This window comes from Odocoileus virginianus, chromosome 7, assembly GCF_023699985.2.
Source record: "Odocoileus virginianus isolate 20LAN1187 ecotype Illinois chromosome 7, Ovbor_1.2, whole genome shotgun sequence".
NCBI classification, from domain to species: Eukaryota; Metazoa; Chordata; class Mammalia; order Artiodactyla; family Cervidae; genus Odocoileus; species Odocoileus virginianus.
Window position 1 is genome coordinate 690,407 of NC_069680.1, and position 25,585 is coordinate 715,991.

At 35.7% G+C, this 25,585-nt stretch overlaps 1 protein-coding gene across 21 annotated transcripts in view; it reads left to right on the forward strand.

Annotated features, from left to right (window-relative positions):
* Positions 1 to 25,585, forward strand: part of CC2D2B (coiled-coil and C2 domain containing 2B) — a 221,769-nt gene that overhangs the window by 129,197 nt on the left and 66,987 nt on the right. For 16 of the 21 annotated variants that reach the window (XR_011488596.1, XR_011488595.1, XR_011488594.1 and 13 more), the window contains 10 exons: positions 467 to 611; positions 3,574 to 3,710; positions 3,810 to 3,938; positions 7,686 to 7,895; positions 12,043 to 12,140; positions 16,631 to 16,771; positions 18,040 to 18,145; positions 18,339 to 18,457; positions 20,748 to 20,925; positions 23,513 to 23,663. Coding sequence is in view for 18 of the 21 variants with exons in the window: in XM_070469930.1 (XP_070326031.1) it covers positions 467 to 611; positions 3,574 to 3,710; positions 3,810 to 3,938; positions 7,686 to 7,895; positions 12,043 to 12,140; positions 16,631 to 16,771; positions 18,040 to 18,145; positions 18,339 to 18,457; positions 20,748 to 20,925; positions 23,513 to 23,663 (1,414 nt within the window). In the remaining 3 variants the exon portion in view is untranslated. Of the gene's footprint in view, positions 1 to 466; positions 612 to 3,573; positions 3,711 to 3,809; positions 3,939 to 7,685; positions 7,896 to 12,042; positions 12,141 to 16,630; positions 16,772 to 18,039; positions 18,146 to 18,338; positions 18,458 to 20,747; positions 20,926 to 23,512; positions 23,664 to 25,585 lie in introns of those variants that run through there. The other 5 variants (XM_070469938.1, XM_070469939.1, XM_070469934.1 and 2 more) reach the window with 4 other exon arrangements.

A 25,585-nucleotide genomic window follows, 5' to 3' on the forward strand; every position in this document is an offset into this window, starting at 1 on the left:
CCTTAGGTAGTACTGCTTTCTGAAAGGTGAAAAAGATGGGGCTAAAGATCACATGGCTTGATATCCCTAGACTTTGCCCTGTACTATGAATTCTCAACAATTGGACTATCATAGTCCAATATCTCAGAACATTTTGCCATAGGAGAGGAGAGACTTGTGGTTCTTTTTCAGTAGTATTTTGTTGAGAATTGCAATGAAGGGCTATAGGAAAATCATAGTTTCTGATATTAAGCCTTAAGTGAGTTCTTCAGTGTTCAGTGAAAGTTCATTGTAACATGGTTTCAGTTTGAACTTGAACCGGGTGGCATAGATCAGAAAGACTTGATGGCAGGATTTTAGTACATTTTATTTATCTGTACATTAATCATTGGGAACAAGCATGTATACTTATTTTTCTTTTGGGGTTCAACAGAGATCAGTAAATGGTAGTTACCACAAACATTTTTCACTTGATGATGATTTACAGAACTTTTCTGAGGGCCAAGATGAAGATTTTGTGGAAGAAGTCATTTTCCCAGATTTACTTGAAGTAAAGGCTGCTGATTATGAAGATGACCAAGAACAAATAAAAAAACAACAGGCAAATATTTTTATTCCAAGTAGTTCTCCAGGTAAAGTTTTTTCATGATAAAATATCCAAGTCATTAATGAATCATAGTATAGGTTAATAGCTTCTTTGTATGGTGGATAGATAAAAAGTAATGATCTAAAATTATAGAAAGTTTTCTGTATTCTTTGTGCTTTCTCTGAGTTTAAGGGAATTGGTTAAAAGAGCTCATTCATTCTTGTGTGTGTCTGTGTCTGTGTCTGTTGTCTGTGTATTTGACCTTCTGGTAGACTTTCAGTTCAGTTGCGCAGTCATGTCTGACTCTTTGCGACCCCATGGACAGCAGCATGCCAGGCCTCCCTATCCATCACCAACTCCCGGAGTTTACTCAAACTCATGTCCATTGAGTCGGTGATGCCATCCAACCATCTCATCCTCTGTCGTCCCCTTCTCCTGTGCCTTCAATCTTTCTCAGCATCAGGGTCTTTTCAAATGAGTCAGCTCTTCCCATCAGGTGGCCAAAGTATTTCAGTCAGCTTCAACATCAGTCCTTCCAATGAACACTCAGGACTGATCTCTTTTAGGATGGACTGGTTGGATCTCCTTGCAGTCCAAGGGACTCTCAAGAGTCTTGTCAAACACCACAGTTCAAAAGCATCAATTCTTTGGCGCTCAGCTTTCTTTATAGTCCAACTCTCACATCCATACATGACTACTGGAAAAACCATAGCCTCAACTAGATGGACCTTTGTTGGCAAAGTAATGTCTCTGCTTTTTAATATGCTGTCTACGTTGGTCCTAACTTTCCTTAAAAGGAGGAAGCATCTTTTAATTTCATGGCTGCAGTCACCATCTGCAGTGATTTTGGAGCCCAAAAAAATAGTCAGCCACTGTTTCCACTGTTTCCCCATCTATCTGCCATGAAGTGATGGGACTGGATGCCATGATCTTAGTTTTCTGAATGTTGAGCTTTAAGCCAACTTTTTCACTCTCCTCTTTCACTTTCATCAAGAGACTCTTTAGTTCTTCTTCACTTTCTGCCATATGGGTGGTGTCATCTGCATATCTGAGGTTATTGATATTTCTCCCGGCAATCTTGATTCCAGCTTGTGCTTCATCCAGTCTAGCCTTTCTCATGATGTACTCTGCATATAAGTTAAATAAGCAGGGTGACAATATACAACCTTGACGTACTCCTTTCCCAATTTGAAACCAGTCTGTTGTTCCATGTCTAGTTCTAACTGTTGCTTCTTGAACTGCATACAGATTTCCCAAGAGGCAGGTCAGGTGGTCTGGTATTCCCATCTCTTGAAGAATTTTCCATAGTTTATTGTGACCCACACAAAGGCTTTGGCATAGTCAATAAAGCAGAAATAGATGTTCTTCTGGAACTCTCTTCCTTTTTCGATGATCCAGCAGATGTTGGCAGTTTGATCTCATGGTTCACATATTGTTGAAGCCTGGCTTGGAGAATTTTGAGTGTTACTTTATTAGCGTGTGAGATGAGTGCAATTGTGCGATAGTTCGAACAATCTTTGGCATTGCCTTACTTTGGGATTGGAATGAAAATTGACCTTTTCCAGTCCTGTGGCAACTGCTGAGTTTTCCAAATTTGCTGACATATTGAGTGTAGCACTTTCACAGCATCATCTTTCAGGATTTGAAATAGCTCAATTGGAATTCCTTCACCTCTACTAGCTTTGTTCATAGTGATGCTTCCTAAGGCCCAGTTGACTTCATATTCCAGGATGTCTGGCTCTAGGTGAGTGATCACACCATCATGATTATCTGGGTCGTGAAGATCTTTTTTGTACAGTTCTTCTGTGTATTCTTTCCACCTCTTCTTAATATCTTCTGCTTCTTTTAGGTCCATACCATTTATGTCCTTTATCGAACCCATCTTTGCATGAAATGTTCCCTTAGTATCTCTAATTTTCTTGAAGAGATCTCTAGTCTTTCCCATTCTATTTTTTCCCTCTATTTCTTTGCATTGATTGCTGAGGAAGGCTTTCTTACCTCTCCTTGCTATTCTTTGGAACTCTGCATTCAAATGGGTATATCTTTCCTTTTCTCCTTTGCTTTTGGCTTCTCTTCTTTTCACAGCTATTTGTAAGGCCTCCTCAGACAGCCATTTTGCTTTTTTGTATTTCTATTTCTTGGGGATGGTCTTGATCCCTGTCTCCTATACAGTGTCACCAACCTCCGTCCAGAGTTCTTCAGGCACTCTATCAGATCTAGTCCCTTAAATCTGTTTCTCACTTCCACTGTATAATCATAAGGAATTTGCTTTAGGTCATACCTGAATGGTCTCGTGGTTTCCCCACTTTCTTCCATTTCAATCTGAATTTGACAATAAGGAGTTCATGATCTGAGCCACAGTCAGCTCCTTGTCTTGTTTTTGCTGACTCTATAGAGCTTCTCCATCTTTGGCTGCAAAGAATATCATCAATCTGATTTCAGTGTTGACCATCTGGTGATGTCCATGTGTAGAGTCTTGTCTTGTGCTGTTGGAAGAGGGTGTTTTCTATGACCAGTGCATTCTCTTGGCAAAACCGTATTAGCCTTTGCCCTGCTTCATTCTATACCCCAAGGCCAAATTTCCCTGTTACTCCAGGTGTTTCTTGACTTCCTACTTTTTCATTCCAGTCCCCTATAATGACAAGGGCATCTTTTTTGGATGTTAGTTCTAAAAGGTCTTGTAGGTCTTCATAGAACTGTTCAACTTCAGCTTCTTCAGTGCTGCTGGTCAGGGCATAGACTTGGATTACTGTGATATTGAATGGATTGCCTTGGAAACTAATAGAGATCATTCTGTCGTTTTTGAGACTGCATCCAAGTACTGCATTTCGAACGCTTGTTGACTATGATGGCTACTCCATTTCTTCTAAGGGATTCCTGCCCACAGTAGTAGATATAAGGGTAGACTTTAGTGGTAGAGTATATGATAGTCCTCTTTTACTTCTTGTTCAGTCAATCCCAGTTTACTGTTTTGGACTTAAAAGTAACATCTAGGTTTTGTTATTAAGTGATCAACCAGCTTAAACTGCCAGAAGATATGATGCCACGCATTTTAGAAGAAGAAGGATTCTATATTCAGAAAAAGCCAGAAATATATAAAAAGACCTGCAACAAAATGGAAAATCGCCTGCTTAAACTAGAAGAGGCAAGTTCACTACCTGATAAGCTAAATCACCACTGGAAGTATGCAATATTTGTTTTTAGTGTAATATTTAATTACTATATTCTTAAATATTTTTAATAGGGAAAGTGTTGGTTTGAAGAAAGTGGAGAAATAATGTCATTACCTTCACCTATTAGACGGTCATGGAATTTCAGACTAAACATAAGCAAGGAACCTTTAAATCCAGCCCTGAAGACCATGTATAGAAAGGTAACCAACAGTTTATTTGTGATTATGTTTAGAATTCTTATAATATAAATTATAACTTGTATATTTACTTGTATACTTATTTTGTTAATACACCTTTTGAGGATATTAGTAAATCTAGTAAAGGCAAAGCTATGATGAAATATTAAATAGCCATTAAAATTTTGTTTTCAAGGAATATTTAATGATCTGGGGGAGAGCTCAGAATGTGAAGTTAAAAAAAAAAGCAGAATGTGAAATTTCATATGATCCTATCTTTGTAAAAATTGATAGTGAGCGAATGAATTTGTCAATGAATAATACAGACATATGTGTGTATATAGATAAAAAGTCTGGGAAACATATCAGAGTTAATAATTATCTTTGGATAGTAGGACATAAGCTTATTTTTATTTTCTTTCTTATATTCTCTTCTAGATTTCAGAAATGAATATATATTGTACTTATAATCAAAGAAGCAAATTTTATGTGTATTTCAGAGCACATTATGAAAATTAGCAGTTCATTAACCTAATGAAATATTTAGACAGAATTAATTAAAAACTGGGCATGAAAAAAATTTAAATAAGAATTATGTACAAAAACTTAATTGCTCGATCACTTGCCTTTGTTGTTGTTCAGTCACATAATTGTATGACTCTTTGCGACCCCATGGACTTCAGCACACCAGGCTTCCCTGCTCTTAACTATCACCCGGAGTTCACTAAAACTCATATCCATTGAGTCGGTGATGCCATCCAACCATCTCATCCTCTGTTGTCCCACTTCTCCTCCTGCCTTCTATCTTTCCCAGCATCAGAATCTTATCCAGTGAGTTGGCTTTTCGCATCAGGTGGCCAAAGTATTGGAGCTTCAGCTTCAGCATCAGTCCTTCCAGTGAATATTCAGAACTGATCTCCTTTAGGATTGACTGGTTTGATCTCCTTGCTGTCCAAGGAACTCTCAAGAGTCTTCTCCAACACCACAGTTTAAAAGCATCAGTTCTTCGGCGCTCAGCTTTCTTTATAGTCCAACTCTCACATCCATACATGACTACTGGAAAAACCATAGCTTTGTCTAGATGGGCCTTTGTTGGCAAAGTAATGTCTCTGCTTTTTAATATGCTATCTAGGTTGGTCATAGCTTTTCTTCTTCATAGCAAGCGTCTTTTAATTTCATGGCTGCAATCACCATCTGCAGTGATTTTGGAGCCCCCCGAAATAAAGTCTGTCACTGTTTCCATTGTTTCCCCATCTATTTGCCATGAAGTGATGGGACCAGGTGCCATGATTTTACTTTTCCTCTTCTAGTAATTATATGCCTTTTGTAGACCATGCTTTTTCTTTAAAAATGCCTTTCTGTGTTTCTTTCTTTTTTTAAAAAAATTAATTTATTTATTTTAATTGGAGGCTAATAACTTTACAATATTGTAGTGGTTTTTACCATACATTGACATAAATCGGCCATGGGTGTACATGTGTTCCCCATCCTGAACCCCACTCCCACCTCCCTCCCCATCCCATCCCTCATATTCCAGTAGCTGCAACATTTTAACAGCAAGAGCATTTCATTCCTTATAATGCTGATACTTCTCAGCCTACACAGGAAATAAGGTTTCTCCCTAAATTGAAGAGATTTATACTTTTGGAGGTCTCCTTATCTTTCTTTAACACATGAGAATCTTCTTTCTACATAATATATGCTCTCTTTTCTTCTCCACAGTCTCTGTTTATTTCTCAGAGAATCTAGAAAATTTTTTTAAGATTCCTTACATCATAATATGTTTTTAGTATCTTTATATCTCTCATAAATTTATTTCAGGATTTTCTAAAAATACACCAAAACTTCTTGCTGCTAAGAAAGTCTTTTACCATTTTACCACACAAAAATGTATTTAAGCTTTAATTAGTTGTCCTACTTTTATTTATTTATTTTTTTCATTTATTTTTATTAGTTGGAGGCTAATTACTTTACAGTATTGTAGTGGGTTTTGTCATACATTGACATGAATCAGCCATGGATTTACATGTATTCCCCATCCTGATCCCCCCTCCCACCTCCCTCTCTACCCAGTCCCTCTGGGTCTTCCCAGTGCAGCAGGCCCGAGCACTTGTCTCATGCATCCAACCTGGGCTGGTGATCTGTTTCACTATAGATAATATACATGTTTTGATGCTGTTCTCTCGAAACATCCCACCCTCGCCTTCTCCCACAGAGTCCAAAAGTCTGTTCTGTACATCTGAGTCTCTTTTTCTGTTTTGCATATAGGGTTATCATTACCATCTTTCTAAATTCCATATATATGTGTTAGTATGCTGTAATGGTCTTTATCTTTCTGGCTTACTTCACTCTGTATAATGGGCTCCAGTTTCATCCATCTCATTAGAACTGATTCAAATGAATTCTTTTTAATGACTGAATAATATTCCATGGTGTATATGTACCACAGCTTCCGTATCCAATTGTCCTACTTTTAAAATTAAGACAAATACAAAGATTTTTTATCATGAACGAGTGTTGATATTTATACCAAAATTCCTTGCTGTTACCTGTATTTGGAGTACACAAAACCTGTAACAGTTTTACCTTCTGTTTTTAAATTGGCTTGTTGTACTTTCTGATGAGTATCTGTTGGCTCTTTCTGGTTCTTTTAACAGGACGGTCAGATGTCTCATTGCTTCTTTCGACTTTTATACAGTCACCAGTACTATGCAGATCTTGCTGTTAGTGGTTTTTCTCCACTTGTATTTTTGGATTCAGTGGAGACGTTTTCAGATGCAATTTTGTTTAAAATCTTGTCCATGGATTTTTGGTTTTGCTGTCTAGTTACCCTGCTTGTTTTATAAAGATATTTGGGAGTACAGGCATATCTCTGAGATATTGCTGATTCACTTCTAGACTACCACAGTAAAGCAAGTCAAATGAAGCTTTTGGTTTTGAAAAATTTCAAAAGTGCATGTAAAAGTTATGTCTACACTAATCTGTAGTTTATTGAATATTCAATAGCCTTATGTCTAAAAAACTCAGTGTACATAGCAGAATTAAAAAACACTTTATTGCTAAAAATGCTGTTAATAACTATCATCGGAGCTTTCTGCTCTTTTCTAACTTCATTCAAGCTAATTTCAGTGTTTCATGGACTCTTAGAGTTGGGAACAAATATAAATGTCACTTCACCAAGCATGTAAACTTGAGTATTAAAATTAATTCTGTAGCACCATTCTTAGCAGGTAATATTCTGGAATCAGTGTCAGACAAATACCTCTGCCTGCCTTTCCCGTCTGTCTTCCCTACAATTTTTATTATGCACAGCCAGCTATGGAGGCAAGGTTCATTTGGGGTTTCTCATTGGGAAATAAAAATCTCAATGCTGTAAGGGCCATTAGAGTAGAGATAATAGTTTGCGGATTAAGTCTGGCTCCAGATGATTATTAGATCATCACATTAACGAACTATTGACCCACCAATTCTAAACACTACTTTTTTTATCGTGATCCTTTAGGAAATTACTTGGGGGCTTATAACTTGAAAGTTCAGCCTCTGCACAGAGTAGTAAAGTAGATGACCATTTATAGTAAGGTGATTACAATGCTCCAATATAAATATATGAAATCAAGGGCTATAATCAGTTTTAAGAAAGGAGCAGATAATTGTTTTTTGCTTTTCTGTGTCTTCATTTGCTTACAATTAGCATGTTACTTTTATAAGGAGTTACTTGTAATTAAAAAAATAGAACCGAATTAACATTGTGTAAATACTTTTCTTTAAAAGGCAGTGAAATCTGATGTAGAAAGCTCTGTTAGGAACAAAATGGAAGGTCAAAGGGAAATGTACCAATTAGATCTCAATATAGTGGGTTTGCAATTCAGTCATCATCCTCTCTTCAATCAAGAACAAGTATTATGTGCTAGGCTGCTCCAACTTTATGAGTGTTTTCAGGACAGGCAGCAACAGAATTTACCACAGCTGCTTTATGAGAAGGTAAGCATGGTTTCATTACATTTACAGAGCTGAACCTTTAATATTGAAAGAAAAAAAACTTCTTAGTACAGAGCAAGTTATGGTGGAATATTCCCTTAGCACTGCAACTATTTAACCAAATGAAAGAAAGCTTGATTTCAGTTTTTCTGAAAAGAAATTGTAGGAATTAACTGGCCAGGGAGACAGACTCAAACATATCCTGCAGGGTATTTAGCATTTATAGATAGTTTGCTAATCAATGGTATTTCTTGATCCTATGACTCAAGAAGAATATTTGAAGTGATTACTATTTAAAAGAACCAAATGACTATTTCAAGTCTTGTAAGAAAGTATTTTTGATAAAAATATTAATGCTCCTGAACCTTCTATAGAGTTATATGAGAATGATTTAGCCAACTAGTCATCTAATGACATGCATGTATGTGCGCGCATGTGCGTGCACACGCGTGCGTGTGTTTTTGTGTGTGTGGCACATGCACTTAGTCAAGTCCAACTGTTTGTGACCCCATGGACTATAGCCTGCCAGGTTCCTCTGTCCATGGAATTCTTTCGTGCATGCATGTTAAGTAGCTTTAACTGCGTCCAACTCTTTGCAGCCCTATGGACTGTGGCCCACCAGGCTCCTCAGCCCATGGGATTCTCCAGGCAAGAATATTGAAGTGGGTTACTTCAGGGGATCTTCCAGACTCCAGGATCAAACCTGCGTCTCTTATGTCTCCTGCTTGGCAGGCAGGTTCTTTATGGAAGCCCAATGACATCATAAAGGGTACATAAAGTCTGAGGAGAAATCAAAGAAATATACCCAGTGACTACTTTTATAAATTTGTACCTCTCGTTTAGACTGTATACTGAGTTTTTGATACATGAATATTTTGTTAACTAGTGTTCTCTCTGAAAAGATACTCTGATAGGTCTCATTCAGCTAATTAATACACTTAAATATTTAGTGAGGTATTTAGTTAAATAATCAAGCCTAGTAGGGTCACCAAGACATTTCAATAAGGTAGAAATGAATTATACCTTAATATATTTGCTTTTTAAAGTACAAGTGCAAAAAAGAGGACTTAATCCATTTGATTGAATTTTCATGTAGCAAATGTGTGGGAGTACTTCCTAAATGAATCCTGTGAATTAATAAGGTCAGAATATTTCCTAAAACAAATGTTGAATATTCTAACTTTTAGTTTAATATGACCATTGTTTTTTTTGAATGAAAGAATCAACTCTGAAACTAATAGATAGGTCATTGAAAATATGATTTGTCTATTTAATAGTTTTCCAAAACTGTTGTGTAATCTTTGAAGCCTGATCTAGCGATAGCAATTGTGTTTCGCTAGAATACTACCTATTACTGAACATAAAAACTCATTTGTTTTTCATGTAGCATGGCTTTCTGTGTAAAATAATATTGAGGGATCATTATTTCCAACATTTTTATTATATTAATGATTCTTAGGAGCCAAAAGTAGTTTCTTAGTTGCTTTTTACTTTTCTTCGCTTTATTTAAAATGTGCACATTTATTTATTTTTTAAAATGTGCACATAAACATTTTCTCCAGTTTCCTGGTAAATTGTAAAAAGAGAAATTTGATAGGGCATGTGTATGCCCTTCTAGAATAAGAGAGCTGTAGGAGGGAGGGAAGAAGGCCAAGGGTTGCAGGGTGTGACCATTGGTCTTCTACCAAAATACTGATTTCTAATTTTTGCATCCCTTTAGTCCCTTGTGAAATATATGTGAAATATGTGAAATATATGGCTCTGCTCGTTCTCGGTGTGTTCAAACGAAGTTCAAAGTAGTAGGAGACTCAGTGACATCCAAGGATTTGTTAAACTGCAAAATGTCCTGTTATGTGAATATGAATTCCACTTAAAGAACACGGAGAAATATTGTAGACAGTATGAAAGAGTAGAACGGATCCTTAGTTTTGCAGAGTTCTGCTGTTGTTCCCTCTAGTTTACACAAGAGGGAAATTGCGCAAATAATACAGGAGTTCATTCCCACTGTAAGAGATTCAGTGTAGTTTCATACTGTGAAAGTCCCACTTCAATCTTCACCTCATGGTTTAAACTACAGCTTTAAAGATCTCTTTTCCATGTTTCTCTGTATATACATATGCCATGATAGATTTTAAGATAAATTTGATCTTCTGGTATGTATGATTTGGTAATTGGCTTTTTAAAATTTCTTCTGAGTCTTGGAGCTTGTCCCATATCACTATATATAGACCCATAATATACATGTATTTTAATATGTTCAATCACTCCTCAGTCTTGATACTTCTTATGGTCATGGATGACTTCATAAATGACTTCTTATGTCATTTCCATCTTCTTATGATTACAAATAATAAAGCAGTGAACATCCCAGTATCTATGTATTTGAGCACATGTGTGAAAACTTCTGTAGGCTAGGTTTGTAGAAGTGAAAGTTCTTGGTCAAGAGTAAGGGTGCATGAAGTTTAAATTTTTATCAGAGTAATGAATTGTCTTTCTAAGAAAGTTTTTCAGTTTGAGATTCCACTGATAATACAGAACAGAGCTTACTTCCCAGAGTCCTAACCAATAGTTGATATTACTTGCCCAGTTTTCTGTATAGCTTTGTTCATCTTTATAAGAGTTTTCATATATATATATATGTACAAATATATACATATGCACATATAACCATTTACATATGTACATACACACACATTGAATGTACAAAATGTATATCTTTTGAATATGTTTTAAATATTTTTATCCCATTCTGTTACTTGCCTTTTGACTTCATTTTTCCTATCTCTTGCAAATATTTAAAATTTTATGAGGTCAAATCTGTCAGTTTTTTTCTGTAGGGACTTTAGGTTTTGTTGTTCACATTAAATTTCCTAGGACAGTTAGCATATTTTTGGTTACTTGGCATATCTTTGGTTACAATTCACAGAAAGCTCTCTCAATTGCTTTAAACAATAAGGAAAAGGTATGACTTTCTATATCAAAAGTTCCAAGTTAGGGCAGTTCTGTAGTTGGTTAATTTGATGGCTCAACAATATGAACAACCCTGACTTTTCTAAGGACAAGTACCTCCTCACTGGTTTTTTCCTAGAATAAAATTTGTGTATTCTTATAGAGTTGATCTTCCATATGAACATTAGAATTACCTTGTCAACTTCTGTTTTAAAGATTATTCTACCATTTTCACTGCAGCTGCTTTGAAAATGAAAGTGTTAGTCTCTCAGTCACGTCTGACTCTTTGCGATCCCATGGACTGTAGCCCACCAGGCTTCTCTGTCCGTGGAATTCTACAGGCAAGAATACTGGAGTGCGGAGCCATTCCCCTGTCCAGGAGACCTTCTGACCCAGGGACTGAACCTGGGTCTCTTGCATTGCAGGCAGATTCTCTACAATCTGAACCACTGGTTATTATATTAATTTTGAAGGAAATTTTATCTTTAAAAAATTGGGTTTCCTCATCCAGGCATGAAGTATGTCTTCATAGTTGTTGAGGTCTTCCCTTGTGTCTTACAGTAAAAGTTTATATTCATTGACTCCAGTCTTGGAGTTCCCACAAACTGTCCCTAACTGTGATAGGCTTTTTCTGCCTATCCCTGTAATAGAGAACAGTTTCCCCTGCTTTCATTGCTTTGTTGATATTCTCTGTGGATATTTCTCTTTGTTTTATAGTTTCTTCAGTATATTTTGTTGATTTTATTTTATTTCTTTTCCTATGTTGCTATATATTTATTCTTTTATAGAGAGATATAGATGTAGATATAATTATAAAATACTTATATAGATATGGTTGTGATGATGGCAGTGGATATGGATAAAGACAGATATCTTTTCTGTAACCGTGAGATATTAGGTAGAAGATAAAATAGATTCCTGTGTTCAGTCTTCTATCTTGATTGATTGACATTTCTTTGTGTTAATTGATCAAATGACTACCTAGAAGTTTCATGGTGTAATGTTTATTTCTTAGACAAATACTGAGGCTCTTTTTCAGTTCTGCCCCAAGGTACTTTTATGAAATATATTTTGGAAGACAAGACAGTAATACAAAAAAAGTATACACTTGTGTTTCTGCTGCACATACTTAGACCTACAAGTGAATTGGAGTGATAGTAACAGGGGGATGAAGTGTACCAAAAAAGCTCTTTTGTTTTAGCTTAAAGCACTGACGGATGCTACCAAATTAGCAAATGAAAATTCGGAAATAAGCCAGCTGACCAGAAAATCTTTGCAGGATTATTATTGGCAGATAAGGTAGGTTTTAGGACATTCTTGTACTCATCAAGCATTTATTAAGGAGCTTGTTTAAACAAAGTATTGTACTATGCTGTGGAAGATGTAAAATAAGAAACTAACAATATCCTATTTTTAAAATTGAAATATAGCTGATTTACAGTGTTTTGTTAGTTTCAGGTATACAGCACAGTGATTCAGTTGTAATTTTCATATTATATTGCATTATAAGTTTTATCAAATATTTGCCATTATAAGATTTATCAAATATAATTCCCTGTGCTAAGCAGTAAGTCTTTGTTGCTTATCTATTTTATGTGTAGTAGTTTGGGTTAACCCAACACTTCTAATTTGTTCCTCCTTCCCTCCTTTCCCTTTGGTAACCTTAAGTTTCCTTTCTATGTCTGTGAGTTTGTTTCTGTTCTGTATACAGATTCATTTGTATTATTTTTTAGACTGCACATATAAGTGATGTTATATAGTATTTTTTTACTCTTTTGACTTGCTTCACTAAGTAAAATACTCTCTAGGTCCATGCATGCATGCATGCTAAGTCGCTTCAGTCATGTCTGATTTTTTGCAGCCCTATGGACTGTAGCCACCAGGCTCCTCTGTCCATGGGATTTTCTAGGCAAGAATACTAGAGTGGATTGTTTTGCCCTTCTCCAAGGAAATCTTCCTGACCCAGGGATCAAACTTGCATTTCTTATATCCTCCTGCATTGGTGGGCAGGTTCTTTACCATTAGTGCCTCCTGGGAAGCCCCTGTAGGTCCATATGTGGTTGCAAATTATAATATTACATTCTTTTTTATGGCTGAGTAATATTCCATATTTGTATGTGTGAGGGGATATATACATCTTAAACCAATCACCTGTTGTTGGACCCTTGGGGCTTGTTTCCATCTTCTGGCTGTTGTAAGTACTGCTGCTATGAACATTGGGGTACATGTGTCTTTTCCAACAAGAGATTTCCTTTTTTCTGGTATATATCCAGGAGTGAGACTGCTGAAGATCCCTAGTCTTTAGGCAGTTAAATAAATGGTTCCAACTTTTTGTAACATTTTTGTGTAAAAATATTTAATAGAAGTATCACATGAAAGTAGTTGTAGTTTTATTAATATGATCTATTTAAAAATGTATGTTGATTAAAAACTATTACAAATTTACTGATACCTTTCAGTTGACTTGAATCATGTTTATCTCAAGTGTTTGTATGTTTGAGAATTAGTCTGCATACACATGTGCAAGATATACTATTAATTTAGTCTAAAAGCAATACTCAATGAGTATGTAGAGTTAAGGACCCTTATTTTAAAAAATGATCTACAATTTGGGAATCATTAGCTAATAGACTAGTTAGGAAAAGAAATTAGGAAAGTATAAAATAATTGGAAAAATAATTTAAAGACAATCCATAATTATGTGTCAAGGAATCTCCAAAAGCAGGAAAACTCTGGGAGGTACTTATTGGGTAGAAAGTTAAACTTACACAAAGATATGGACAACTCTGAGTGATTTGATAGTTAAAGAATTTCTCTGACTCCCTGCCCATTGACCTAAAATGGCTCTACAAATTCTTAACCACTGGAGGCAAGTTGTTTTAAATAATTGGTTTTCCTCAGTATAAACATTGTTACTTAAGGAAACTGACATATGCCTTGTACAAGTACTGACACATAGTGAAGTATCTCTGTAAATAGTAGTTGAATGAATGAATGATAGAAACCATCAGTATTTACAAAACAGTAAATTACTGTTGTTTATAAGGTTAACTAAAACTTAGAGCCAAAAACACTCATTGGCATAAAGAATGCTGAGGAAGTAAGGAAGGACTAAGGAGCAAAGAGTGGTAAATATGTGGCTAAGTCTCAGTGAGCAGTCATGTAATGATGTTTTACAGGGCATAAAATTAGAGTTCACAGAATGGTCAAAGGTAAGACATAACACCATAAAACTCCTAGAAGAGAGTATAGACAAAACATTCTCTGACATAAATTGTACCAGTGGTACAATTAGGTCTTAGGTCTGTCTCCCAAGGCAATAGAAATAAAAACCAAAAGTAACCAAATGGGCCCTAATCAAACTACAGACTTTTGTACAGCAAAGGAAACAGACAAAAACAAAACCAAAAAAACCCCAAAAAGACAACCTATGGAATGAGAGAAAGTGTTTGCCAATCATGTGACTGACAAGGGCTTAATCTCCAAAACATATAAATTGCCCGTACAATTCAATAGCAAAAAATCAAACAATCCAATAAAAAATGGGCGGAAGACCTAAATAGAAATTTCTCCGAAGAAAGTGTAAAGATGGCCTGTAGGCCCATGAAACATACTCCATTAGAAAAATGAAAATTGAAACTACAATGAGGTATCACCTCATACCAGTCAAAGTGGCCATCAATAAAAAGTCTACAAATAACAAATGCTGGAGAGAGTGTGGAGAAAGGGAATCCTCCTGCCCTGTTGTTGGAAATGTATGTTGGTGTAGCCACTATGGAAAACAGGATGGAGGTTCCTGAGAAAACTAAAAATAGAATCACCACATGATCCAGCAATCCCACTTCTGGGCATATACCTGGGTAAAGCTATAATTCAAAAGATGCATGCACCCCTATGTTCATAGTAGAACTATTCACAATAGCCAAAACATGGAGATAACCTATAATAAATGTCCATCGACAGATGAATGGATAAGGAAGGATATGGTACATATATACAGTGGAATAGTACTCAGTCATAAAAAATGATGCCATTTGCAGGTGAAACTAGATTGTCATTCTGAGTGAAGTAAGTCAGAAAGAGAAAATAAATACCATATGATATCACTTCTATGTGGAATCTAAAGTGAACCTATCTACAAAACAAGCAGTCTCACAGACATAGCCATCAGACTTGTGGTTGCCAAGTGGGGAAGGAGAGGAAGGGGCTGGGAATTTGGAATTGGTAGATGCAAACCATTGCATTTAAAATGGATAAACAAGAAGGTCTTACTGCATAGTACAGGGAACTGAATACGATTTCTTGGGATAAACCATAATGGGAAAGAATATTTTAAAAAGAATGTATACACATGTAAAACTGAGTCACTTTGCAGTACAGCAGAGGTTGGCACAATATTATAAATCAACTATACTTCAATAAAAAGTAAAAACAGTTAAAATATGAAACTTTTAGAATGGAGTAAAGAATGGAGAAGGGTAAAAGTAATTAAAGATATTTGCATTGGTGATTAAGACTTTAGTAAATGAAGGACTTAAATTTTAACTTACAACCTCTAAAGGAAGAGAATAAACAGATATAGTTTCCAAATCAAGAGGAAAATGAGATAATAAGAAATACTCAACCAATCCAAAAGAAGACAAAAAAAGAGAGAGAAAAGGGAACATAGAAACATAAGACAAGGAGAAAGCACAAAAGAAAATGGTGAAGTTAAATCTAAATATATCTAAATGGGTTAAGCAATCCATTTTTATATAGACTGGATTATATTACTTTGGTATTCAAGTAGTATACTCAGTATCCCATCAGGCAAAGTACTTCTAAATTTGAAGCAGTAGTTCTGATTGTTAATCTGAAAAAAGTATGATAAATATACTACAGAATGTCCAGAAAACCTGGAAATACATGGATTTTAGTAGAGTACTTTTGAATAGTGAAAAATCTTAAAGACGCATGAATCTCTAAATGGAATTTAATTCCCTGTATGACGATGTGAGTAAAATGGAAAAAAAAAAAAAGCAAAAAAATGAGGTGGGGAGCCCAGAAGAGTTAGTGCAATAAACTGTTTGAAGCCATTTGTAATGACTTGTAGCTCTAATCCACCAACATGGTTTTGTTTTTTTTTTTTTTTTTTTTTTTTTTTTTTTTTTTTTTGAGTCTGGTTGCTTTACAATGTTGTGTTAGTTTCTAGTGTACAGCAAAGTGAATCATGTCTATATATGTCTCCTCTCTTTTGGATTCCTTCGCATTTTGGTCACTGCAGAGCACTGAGTAGATTTTCCTGTGCTATACAGTAGTTTCTCATCTATTTTATACACAGTATCAAATGTCGATTCCAAGGTCCCAATTCATCCCACACACCCTCCTTTTCCCCTTTGGTATCGTTTGTTCTGTACACCTGTATCTCTATTTCTGTTTGTAAATAGATTGCCTATACCATTTTTTTCAAATTCCATATATTAATATATGCATTCATATGTGCTATTTGGTTTTGTCTTTCTGTGTCTGATTTACTTCATTCTGTAGACAGTCTCTCAATCCATCTGTGCCTCTACAAATGACCCGATTTCACTCCTTTTGTGACAATAATATTCCATTGTATATATGTACCACATCTTCTTTATCCATTCCTCTGTTGATAGACATTTAGGCTGTTTCCATGTCCTGGCTATCATAAATAGTACTGCAGTGAGCATTGGGGTGCATGTGTCTTTTTGAATTCTAGTTTTCTCTGGGTATATATATGCTCAGTTCACTAATGTATTTTTAATCTAACATTATTGTTGTAGTAATACAAAACAACTCTATGAGTTAGAAAAGGAAAAGGACTTTTCCCTACTACACAGTATATTACGGACTTGGAAACAGATAAAATCCCTTCGACAACGACAAGGGTTTACAAGCACTTCAGTAAAGTTACAGTTTCAGAGGTGAGTGGCTGCTCTGTTTGTTCTTATAGGTCTTCTGAGGAGTTGCCAACTAATCCCTGGGAATTAACAGAGACTGGGAAAAAATCCAGAAGTTAGTCAACTGCTTGATGTAGTCAACAAAGAATTTGTATCTTGAATATAAAAACAGTAGTTACAGCTTTAAGACAACTGTTTTCCAGAGCAGCTGCACCATTTTCTATTCCCAACAGAGCATATAATATCAAAGAATCTCCTTTTTAAAAGATTAAAATTTAAAGACTAAACTTTGTACTGAAAAGTGTAAACCCCTGCCATCTGAAAGTATTCCAGATGACTGGGGTTTTGCTGGACTACTTATGGAAGAGGAATAATAGTAATACCTACTTTGTAGGGTTGCTGTGAGAATTAAGTGAGTTAATATGTGTAAAGTACTTAGAACATTGCCTGGCATGTACTTAGTAAGCACAATGTTTGAGTTAGCTGGGGCTAATTGTAGTAGTAGTTAGTGATGGTGGCGGTGATAGTGGTAGAAATAATAGTGGTACAGTAGTAGTAGTTGGTGGTGGTGGTGGTTCCCATAGAAGTGGTAGTAATACAGTAGTAGTAGTTGTTAGTGGTGGTGGTGGTGGCGGCAGTCACTGTATTGGTAGTGGTAATGTCATGAATCCCTTACTGTTTACGCATAAACCCCAAGGAGTATACCTGATTTACCACTTACTATTGCTATAGTGTCTTGCCCTTACACATGCTCATGTTCACAGCTCAAGAAATATGAGAGGGACTTGCTTGGTCCACTTGGGCCACCACTTGCTTCGTGGTCCAGGGGTTGACTCCACACTTAACCATGCAAGGGGTTTGAGTTCAATCCCTGGTCGAGGAACTAAGATCGTACATGCTGCCAGTTGTGGCCAAAAATTAAAAAAAAAAAAAGAGGAAGCATGGATTATGCCCTTAAATTTATATCTTCCATCCCCATTGGTCCCTTATTCTCATCAGAGAGGTTTCTTAATATCCTTAGAAAGGGCGTAAAAGTACTAACAGTAAATTAACTGGGCTTCTCTGGTAGTATTTAATAAGTAGGGAGAAATCTGTGAAAACTGAGAACAAGCTTATGAAATTTTATATTTATATGATATATATATGTGTGTATCATACTGATAATTTCCTTGGGATGTACAATTATTTAATAAGAGATTGTGATGTATGTGTGTACTGTGTTGGCACAATCTCTAACAACTCAAATAATTCCATTATTTCTGCTTTAAATAATTCTACTTTTTATTAATTAGGTTGAAAATGAATAAATGTGATGAACAAAAACAAGAATTGTCAAAAATGTGGGGGACTGAGAAGAAAACTGAAGGAAAAGCATTTAAGAACAGGAAGAAACAGGAGGTATTTACACTGCAAAATAACATTCAACTCATCCTAACTGGTTATAATATTGTTTGATAGAATAATGATAGAATAGGAAATCTTGATATTTGTAATAGTTACCCAACGAAATGACAAATAAAATTTTAATTTTAAGAATAATTGTCCTAAGCAGTGAAATTACATTATAAATTATTTATTTTCCTGTTTCTAGAGCTTCTCATATTTAGCTTCAGAATTTGAAGAAACAGATATTGAAATAGCAGATCCAATTACCATGATACCACAACTTTCTTTCACAGCAGAATTAACAAACTTATCTAGATGTTCACTGTAAGCATTTTAAAAATTATTTTAAGCATTTTCAGATTATTCTTCTTCATTATATGTTTTCTAGTTACTGTATTCTTTCTTTAATAATGTTAGATTTCCTGATTGCTAAGTTTAAAAAATATATTTGCGCTTTTAATTGCTACCATAGTTCTATGATATTATCCTCATTTTAGAGATTGGTATTGAACTTCTAGTTTATGACTGAGGTGGGACATAAACCAGTTTGGTGTGATGATTGGTTTTTGTTTTTCTATGGTAGTAATTTTTGTTCAGGTATAAATAGATGGACTATAAAGCCACTGTGAAAAATAGGATTATATGGTCATCCTTGCTTGTTGAAGGATCTCCTGGCTTTCATAGAAAATGTTCTGATTAGAAAGGACCCTCTGGAAAATTTCTGTACTTGGACAATACCAGCATCTTTCTTCCCCAGTTGTGACTTCTTCTTTGACCTTTAAGGTTTTCTTTCTACTCCTAGGAAATCCATGCATAACAGATATCATGCCAATCCCCATTTCTCCCATCTCTAAGCCTTTGGATCTCATCTTCCTTAAAGAGGATGTAGCAACTTAGAGCACTGAACTTGGTACAACTTTCCAACCTCTCTGTCCCATGAAACATTTGGTACCAATTCATCTTTGAATACTGTGAATGTGCATCATTTAGTGCTGTGTTGGAAGATAGTGGGTGTCCAATAAATATTCATGTTCATTAAATGGATGAATAAGTGGCTAAACTTTTAAATGAACATAAAGAGTGGCAAACACAACGGCAAAATTATCATTACCTTCTTTGTGACTAGAGAAGTAGAGCAGTGAAGCAATGTTTTATTTGTTCTACGCCTACTTCCAAAAAGGGGCCCAAGATAATTTCTTGTGTAAGATGCCCACAAAAGGACCATCTAAATAAGGATAAGAGAACAGCCATAAAATGGAAGTTGGAAATAAAGAAGAGAAAAAGAAGGAAGAAGATACTTGTGCTGGAAAGGCTAAGCTAAAACTTAGAGGAAGTCAAGGCAAAAGGAAACTAAATGCTTTATGTCTTTTCACAGCTATTGCTATCATGGGGCATTGCTGTCATTATCCATTGAAAATATCCAGTTGAATAAGAATTGAGTCTTTGGAAAAGAATAATATGCTTATGTCAAAGAGGGAGATAAAAGGAGTACATGGATTAAGGGAACATTAAAAAGAGTTTACAGGTGCAGAAAAGGCAATATTTCATGAAGATGAATATAATCCCAAATTAACAAATTCTCATAATCAGTAGATAAGCTCATTATTTAAACTACTTTCAGAGGGCAATGTAAGGGACATATTTTATGAAACTATTAATATTTCTTTTAAGGTAATTGGGAAGAAGATAAAAAAAAACCACCAGGGAGATAGGAAAAATAAATAATCTTTTGTCCCATACCCCTTTGAGAAGATTATAAAGAAGATGGGCAGATATGCTGGCCTATAGGGTGATCAGGGTGGAGAACAGAAGGGAATTTTATGTTTCAGCCTATGGCTTATCTTCCAGCTAGTCTTTTACCTTCTGAAAATCAGGATCAAATCTTAACTATCATTAGGTCAGTTGACTTGCATCTGAGAAGATATTCAATAAATGTTGGTTGAAAGAATGAATGAATGGGTGGAGGGAAGATGCCTTAGGAGTTCATATTATTGAATGGATCCATTTTTTTCCCCAACATGTGTTGTCATAGTAGCCCCAAGAAGTTAACCTTTCTGGCTGGCCTCTGATCTTTGGGTTCAGAGAAACAATGTCCTAGAAAAAAAGAATATACAACCTAAAGCCTAAAGAGATTCACAAAGACCTTTAAGAGGACACAGCAAGGCTGTTGTCTTAGAGTCACCTGCTTGAGGTTATTGAAAACATAATATGTGTGTGTGTGTTAAAAGTTCGAAAATATTTTTGAATTCTTGATGCAAGCTCCCTCACCCCCATTCCTAAGTCCCTCAATTTTTTCCTCTCATAAAACATCTTATAATGGGTGTGTTATAATCTCTTTAAGTTATAATTTAATAAAATAAATAGTTGAATGATTTATGGTACTTTAATTTTAGTTCTTTTTCTGTTTTTGAGTCAGCGTCTTTTTAAAGAAATTTCTTGATAGGAGAAGTTTCTTATCTGTGGATAAGAGAAAGGCAAATGTTATTGGGCTTAAAGATAGTATTTGTCCTCTAAAATGACCATATTTTAATATGTTGAGGTATATTTTGAAAAGAATAATATTTTATATCTGGTTTGCTTTTGAAGGGTCTCTAAAGGTTTATTTAATTTTTAGGTACGAACAAAAGAGGAGAGCCAAAATTCAAAAGCTTAAATATTTTATTAAAATCTTATACAACGATAAACAGGTTTCCTGCACTTCAATTTCTCCTCTACAGTTTGATTTTAAAGTCATGTTTCAGCAAATTTTCAATATTCAGTTAATATATTGGCCTGAAACAATTTGCTTGGAGGTATGCCATTGTCATTTAATTTTGTATATTATTTTATACAATAAATGATTTTAAATTTCTTGTTAGTTAATATTATAAGTTCTTTTATATTAAGAGATATTAAGATAAGATATTAATATTTATAAATAATATACTTATAATTCATCAGTAGTCTTTTATGCTTTAAGTACAAAATTATTTGATTTGTAGTTGTTCTAAATACTTCTTTCCTGCTATAGTTCTTGCCAACCCTAGACGTGCAGCATTATTCATTTATTAGTGAGGTGGAAGAGGTGAAAGAAAGTTGTTTAAACTATGAGTAGTATAGCAATTGTTAGTGTTGAATAATTTCTTCAAATTGCCCCAACCTTGGTTTTGTGATTTCAGTCTCTTGATATATTTGTTCATCTTTTTAAAACTTTTTTAAAAGAATCTGATGAAGAAACACACATGTAGCAGACCCCTGATCCCTTCCCAAAGACCCCATCATAAGAATCCCGGCACTAAAAGAAGAAAAATATGATGATGAAGACAAATTAGAAACAGTAATGGAGTCTAGACAACAAGTCTTGATGGCTAATATAAGGGTTAAACTTGAACCTCAACCTGAAAGAAAAGTTAGGAGGAGTAAAGATTTGTGTTATATGAGTATAGAGTGGAGTCTGAGACATGGGGAAATTATTATTACAAATCTAAATCAGTTATTTTTTGATTCCTGATCAAAAGCTGTATTCATTTTATTCATCTGTGCCTTTAAGTTACTATCATCTTAAAATGTAGCTCTATTGAAATTTTTAAAAATTATTTATTTTAATTGGAAGCTAATTACTTTACAATATTGTAGTGGTTTTTGCCATACATTGACATGAATCAGCCTTGGGTGTACATTGTTGAACTTTTTATTTTGAAAATATACTGACTACACTTTCCTACTATTGTACGTAAAATAAATTGTGATATTATAATCTAACTTCTTGAAGTTTAAAATTGCCCCCTCTAAAATTACCAGAATAGGTAAGTGTAGATTTTTGAATCATTCATCATCATCAATTAGCACATTATCCTAACAAACTAAGAGGCAAAGAAAGAAAGAAATCTATCTAGGGATAATTCACACTATTAAAAGCTGCATGAATTGCTAAATAAATCTATATGCCCTTGATGAACACATACAAACCTGCATTTCTAATTTTATTATTATTTTTCTTTACTCCTTCTTCACTTCAGCCAAACTGGACTGTTTGTTTTTTTTCCCCATATATTTTTGCAATTCCCTACTTAGACTTTTTTAATATTACAGTTTCTCCACTTATAATGCCTGTTTTCATTCTCGACACGTCATCTCAGCTACACAGATGTTGATAGCTGCCATTGGGAACAAGTCATCTCCTGGGAGATTCCAGGTGTCATTCTCTACCTTTACATATGCTGCGGTCCAGGATCTGGCCTCCAAAGTGAATTTGACAGTTCCATGAGAACACATGGACATACCCTAAACAAGTCCGCAAGATTGATGTGTAAAATCAGAATGCCAACTGAATATATGAATATATTTGTCAATTCATTGTCTGTTTTTAGTTGGCCAGTTTACTAACTTACAATAAGAAATTTTTTTCAGAGACATAAATACTTAAAATCCATTAGCTATAATTAGCTATAACCCCCGCAAACCTTTCTGTATTAGTGATGCCTTTGGCAAAGGGACCAGTGTGTTGGCTTAAATTCACTCTTATAGAAACAGTATTTAGACGACCAGAAAAATAGTTGCCTCTTTGTCTTGCGTTTTTCTCTGCCTTCTTGGTTAGCAACTGTCCTTTTGGTTGGTACATTCTTTTTTATCTTTTAAGGGGCATTTATCTTCTTTGATTTTCTTTTCTTTAAAGCACATATCACTGTTTCTCCAGACACTGATAACAGAGTATAAATCACAATAAGATCTTCCTATTGAAAAAATTTGGGTTTGTAGTTATGACAGTGATGGAATTCTAGTAGAAAGCACAGCATGCAGAATCAGAAAACCTGGGTTTAGTACTCAGTAAGTGTCTGTAGAACCACGTACTCAGCGCCTCCCTTACTCCTCCTTCTGGGACTTTTCCTCCCTTCCCTGCTACACAGCTCGTTTAATCTGTCCTTGGACTCGAGGAGCCAACAACTCTCCCTTTTTCTTAGGCAAGTCAACCTGAGTTTCTATCACTTCTAATAAAAACTAATAGAGTTTCATATAGAGATTTCATTTCTTCATTTATAAAATGGGAAGAGTAATGCCTATTTCCTGTAATTTTTATCAGGTTTAAATAAGATAAAGGACTTTTAAAGTGCTACACAACAGTAAGTTCTTTGGGTATTGTGTTATATGTACTGAATTCCCAGAATTATATTTCTCATCCTTTTATTCAACTGACTTTCTTTGAAACCAGTGAAAGGCACTATACTTTTAAACACATAAGATTACCTAATTTTATCACAATCATGTGGATCAAAGGCTCTAGAGCAATACCTGTTTTACATTCTAGTATTTTTAAAGGAATTATGTTAGTGATGACCTTTGTTTTAGTTTTTTTCTATTTTGTACTTTCAATGAGTTATCAATCATTTCTTTTATGTTTAGGTTTATGAAATAAGTAAAAGGACATGCTTATTGGCAAAACTATATTTACCTTTACCTAACAGCACAGAATTGAAAAGCAAAAGTATTTTGGAATATCTAGAATTTAGCTCTGATAAACTTGTCATACCTGCATATGGAGAAGTAGGAAGCAGTAAGTTTATTAAAAATGTGTCTTCCCTCCTATTTCCTTCATGAGTTCTATATCCTAAATGACCATGGGTCATTCATATGAACAAAGAATCCTATTCATAGAGTCATAAAATATGTTGGTAGATGTCGGGGTCTGGGGGTGGTGGGTTATGGGATGGGGAGGGAGAATGAGAATTTAGTGTTTAATGGGGACAGAGATTCAGTTTATGAAAGTGAAAAATTCAGGAGATGGTGAGAATTGCACAGCAATGTGAATGTTCTTAGTGCCACTGAAATGTACAGTTAAATGTTGTTAAAATAATACATTTTACATTATGTGACCTTTACCACACACACAAAAAAAAACTTTAAAAGGAATCCTATATTTATAGTGTTAGGTTAAAACGAATTAAGTTCTTCCAGACAGTAAACTAATTTTTAAAACTTTGACTTGAATCAGATCTTTAGGAAATCTAAACTTTGAGACAAGCTCCTCTGCTTTTCCTAGGGCATCTGAGACAAGAGCACTGTGCTTTGTATAATGTGAGCTCCACACCTAAGTGGGGAGATTGCTCTGCCCCTACCTGACTTGAAGTGAAGTGAAAGTCTCTCCGTCGTGTCCAACTCTTTGCAACCCCATGGACTATACAATCCATGGAATCTCCAGGCCAGAATACTGGAGTGGGTTGCCATTCCCTTCTACAGGGATCGAACCCAGGTCTCCCGCATTGCAGGTGGATTCTTTACCAACTGAGCCACCAGGGAAGCCCATCAGATGGTCTGACCTTCGGTAAAGCCTGAAGGTGCTCCAGGACATGTTGATTAATCTTTGAACTGAATAGGGGAAGGAGGAAGAGGAGAGAGAAAAGGAGAGATAAGAGAAAGAGGAAAGGAGAAGGGACTTTTTTACTGTCTTTCAATTGATTTTACTCCTCCTGCAATTTAAGTTAGCATGTCTGCCGGAGTGCTTCCTCTTCTCCCATGGTTCCCTTCTCTCTCACCTTCCTTCAGTTCAGTTCAGTCGCTCAGTTGTGTCCGACTCTCTGCGACCCCATGAATCGCAGCACGCCAGGCCTCCCTGTCCATCACCAACTCCCGGAGTTTACTCAAACTCATGTCCATCGAGTCGGTGATGCCATCCAGCCATCACATCCTCTGTCGTCCCCTTCTCCTCCTGCCCCCAATCCCTCCCAGCATCAGGGTCTTTTCCAATGAGTCAACTCTTCACATGAGGTGGCTAAAGTATTGGAGTTTCAGCTTCAGCACCAGTCCTTCCAATGAATATTCAGGACTGATCTCCTTTAGGATGGACTGGTTGGATCTCCTTGCAGTCCAAGGGACTCTCAAGAGTCTTCTCCAACACCACGCCTTCCTTGGGATGTTGTAATTGCTATGTCCGTCTGGTGAAAAGAAAGGGAGTATGAATGAGTGAACAAGGAGGAGAAAGAAGGAAATACACAGGCAAAGGAACAAGGAAAGTACAGAAAATGAGGGAGGAATGTAGTCTGCTTAGATAAAGTCCAGATGAAGCAGAAAACCCGGTTGTGGAGACCCAGGAGAAAAGACTTAGAGAAATTTAGGATGCACTAAGCACTTGGCAGAAGTTTCAAAAAATATCACTAAGCTCTCTGGAGACTGAGAGGGAAGATGAGGAGAGGGAGAAAATTGAAGAATGTAGGGAAGGAGCCAAACAGTAGCTCTTTTTCTGCTAGCATGCGTGCTCAGTTGCTAGTTGTGTCAGATTCTTTGTGACCCTATGGACTGCAGCCCGCCATGGAGTTTCCCAGGCAAGAATGCTGAAGTGTGTTGCCATTTCCTACTGCAGGGGATCCCTCCCCCCACCCCATGCCCCCTGTCAGGGATCAAACCCACGTCTCCTGATCCTACACTGGCAGGCAGGCAGAACCACTGAACCACACTGGAAAGCCTTTTTTTGCTGCCAGT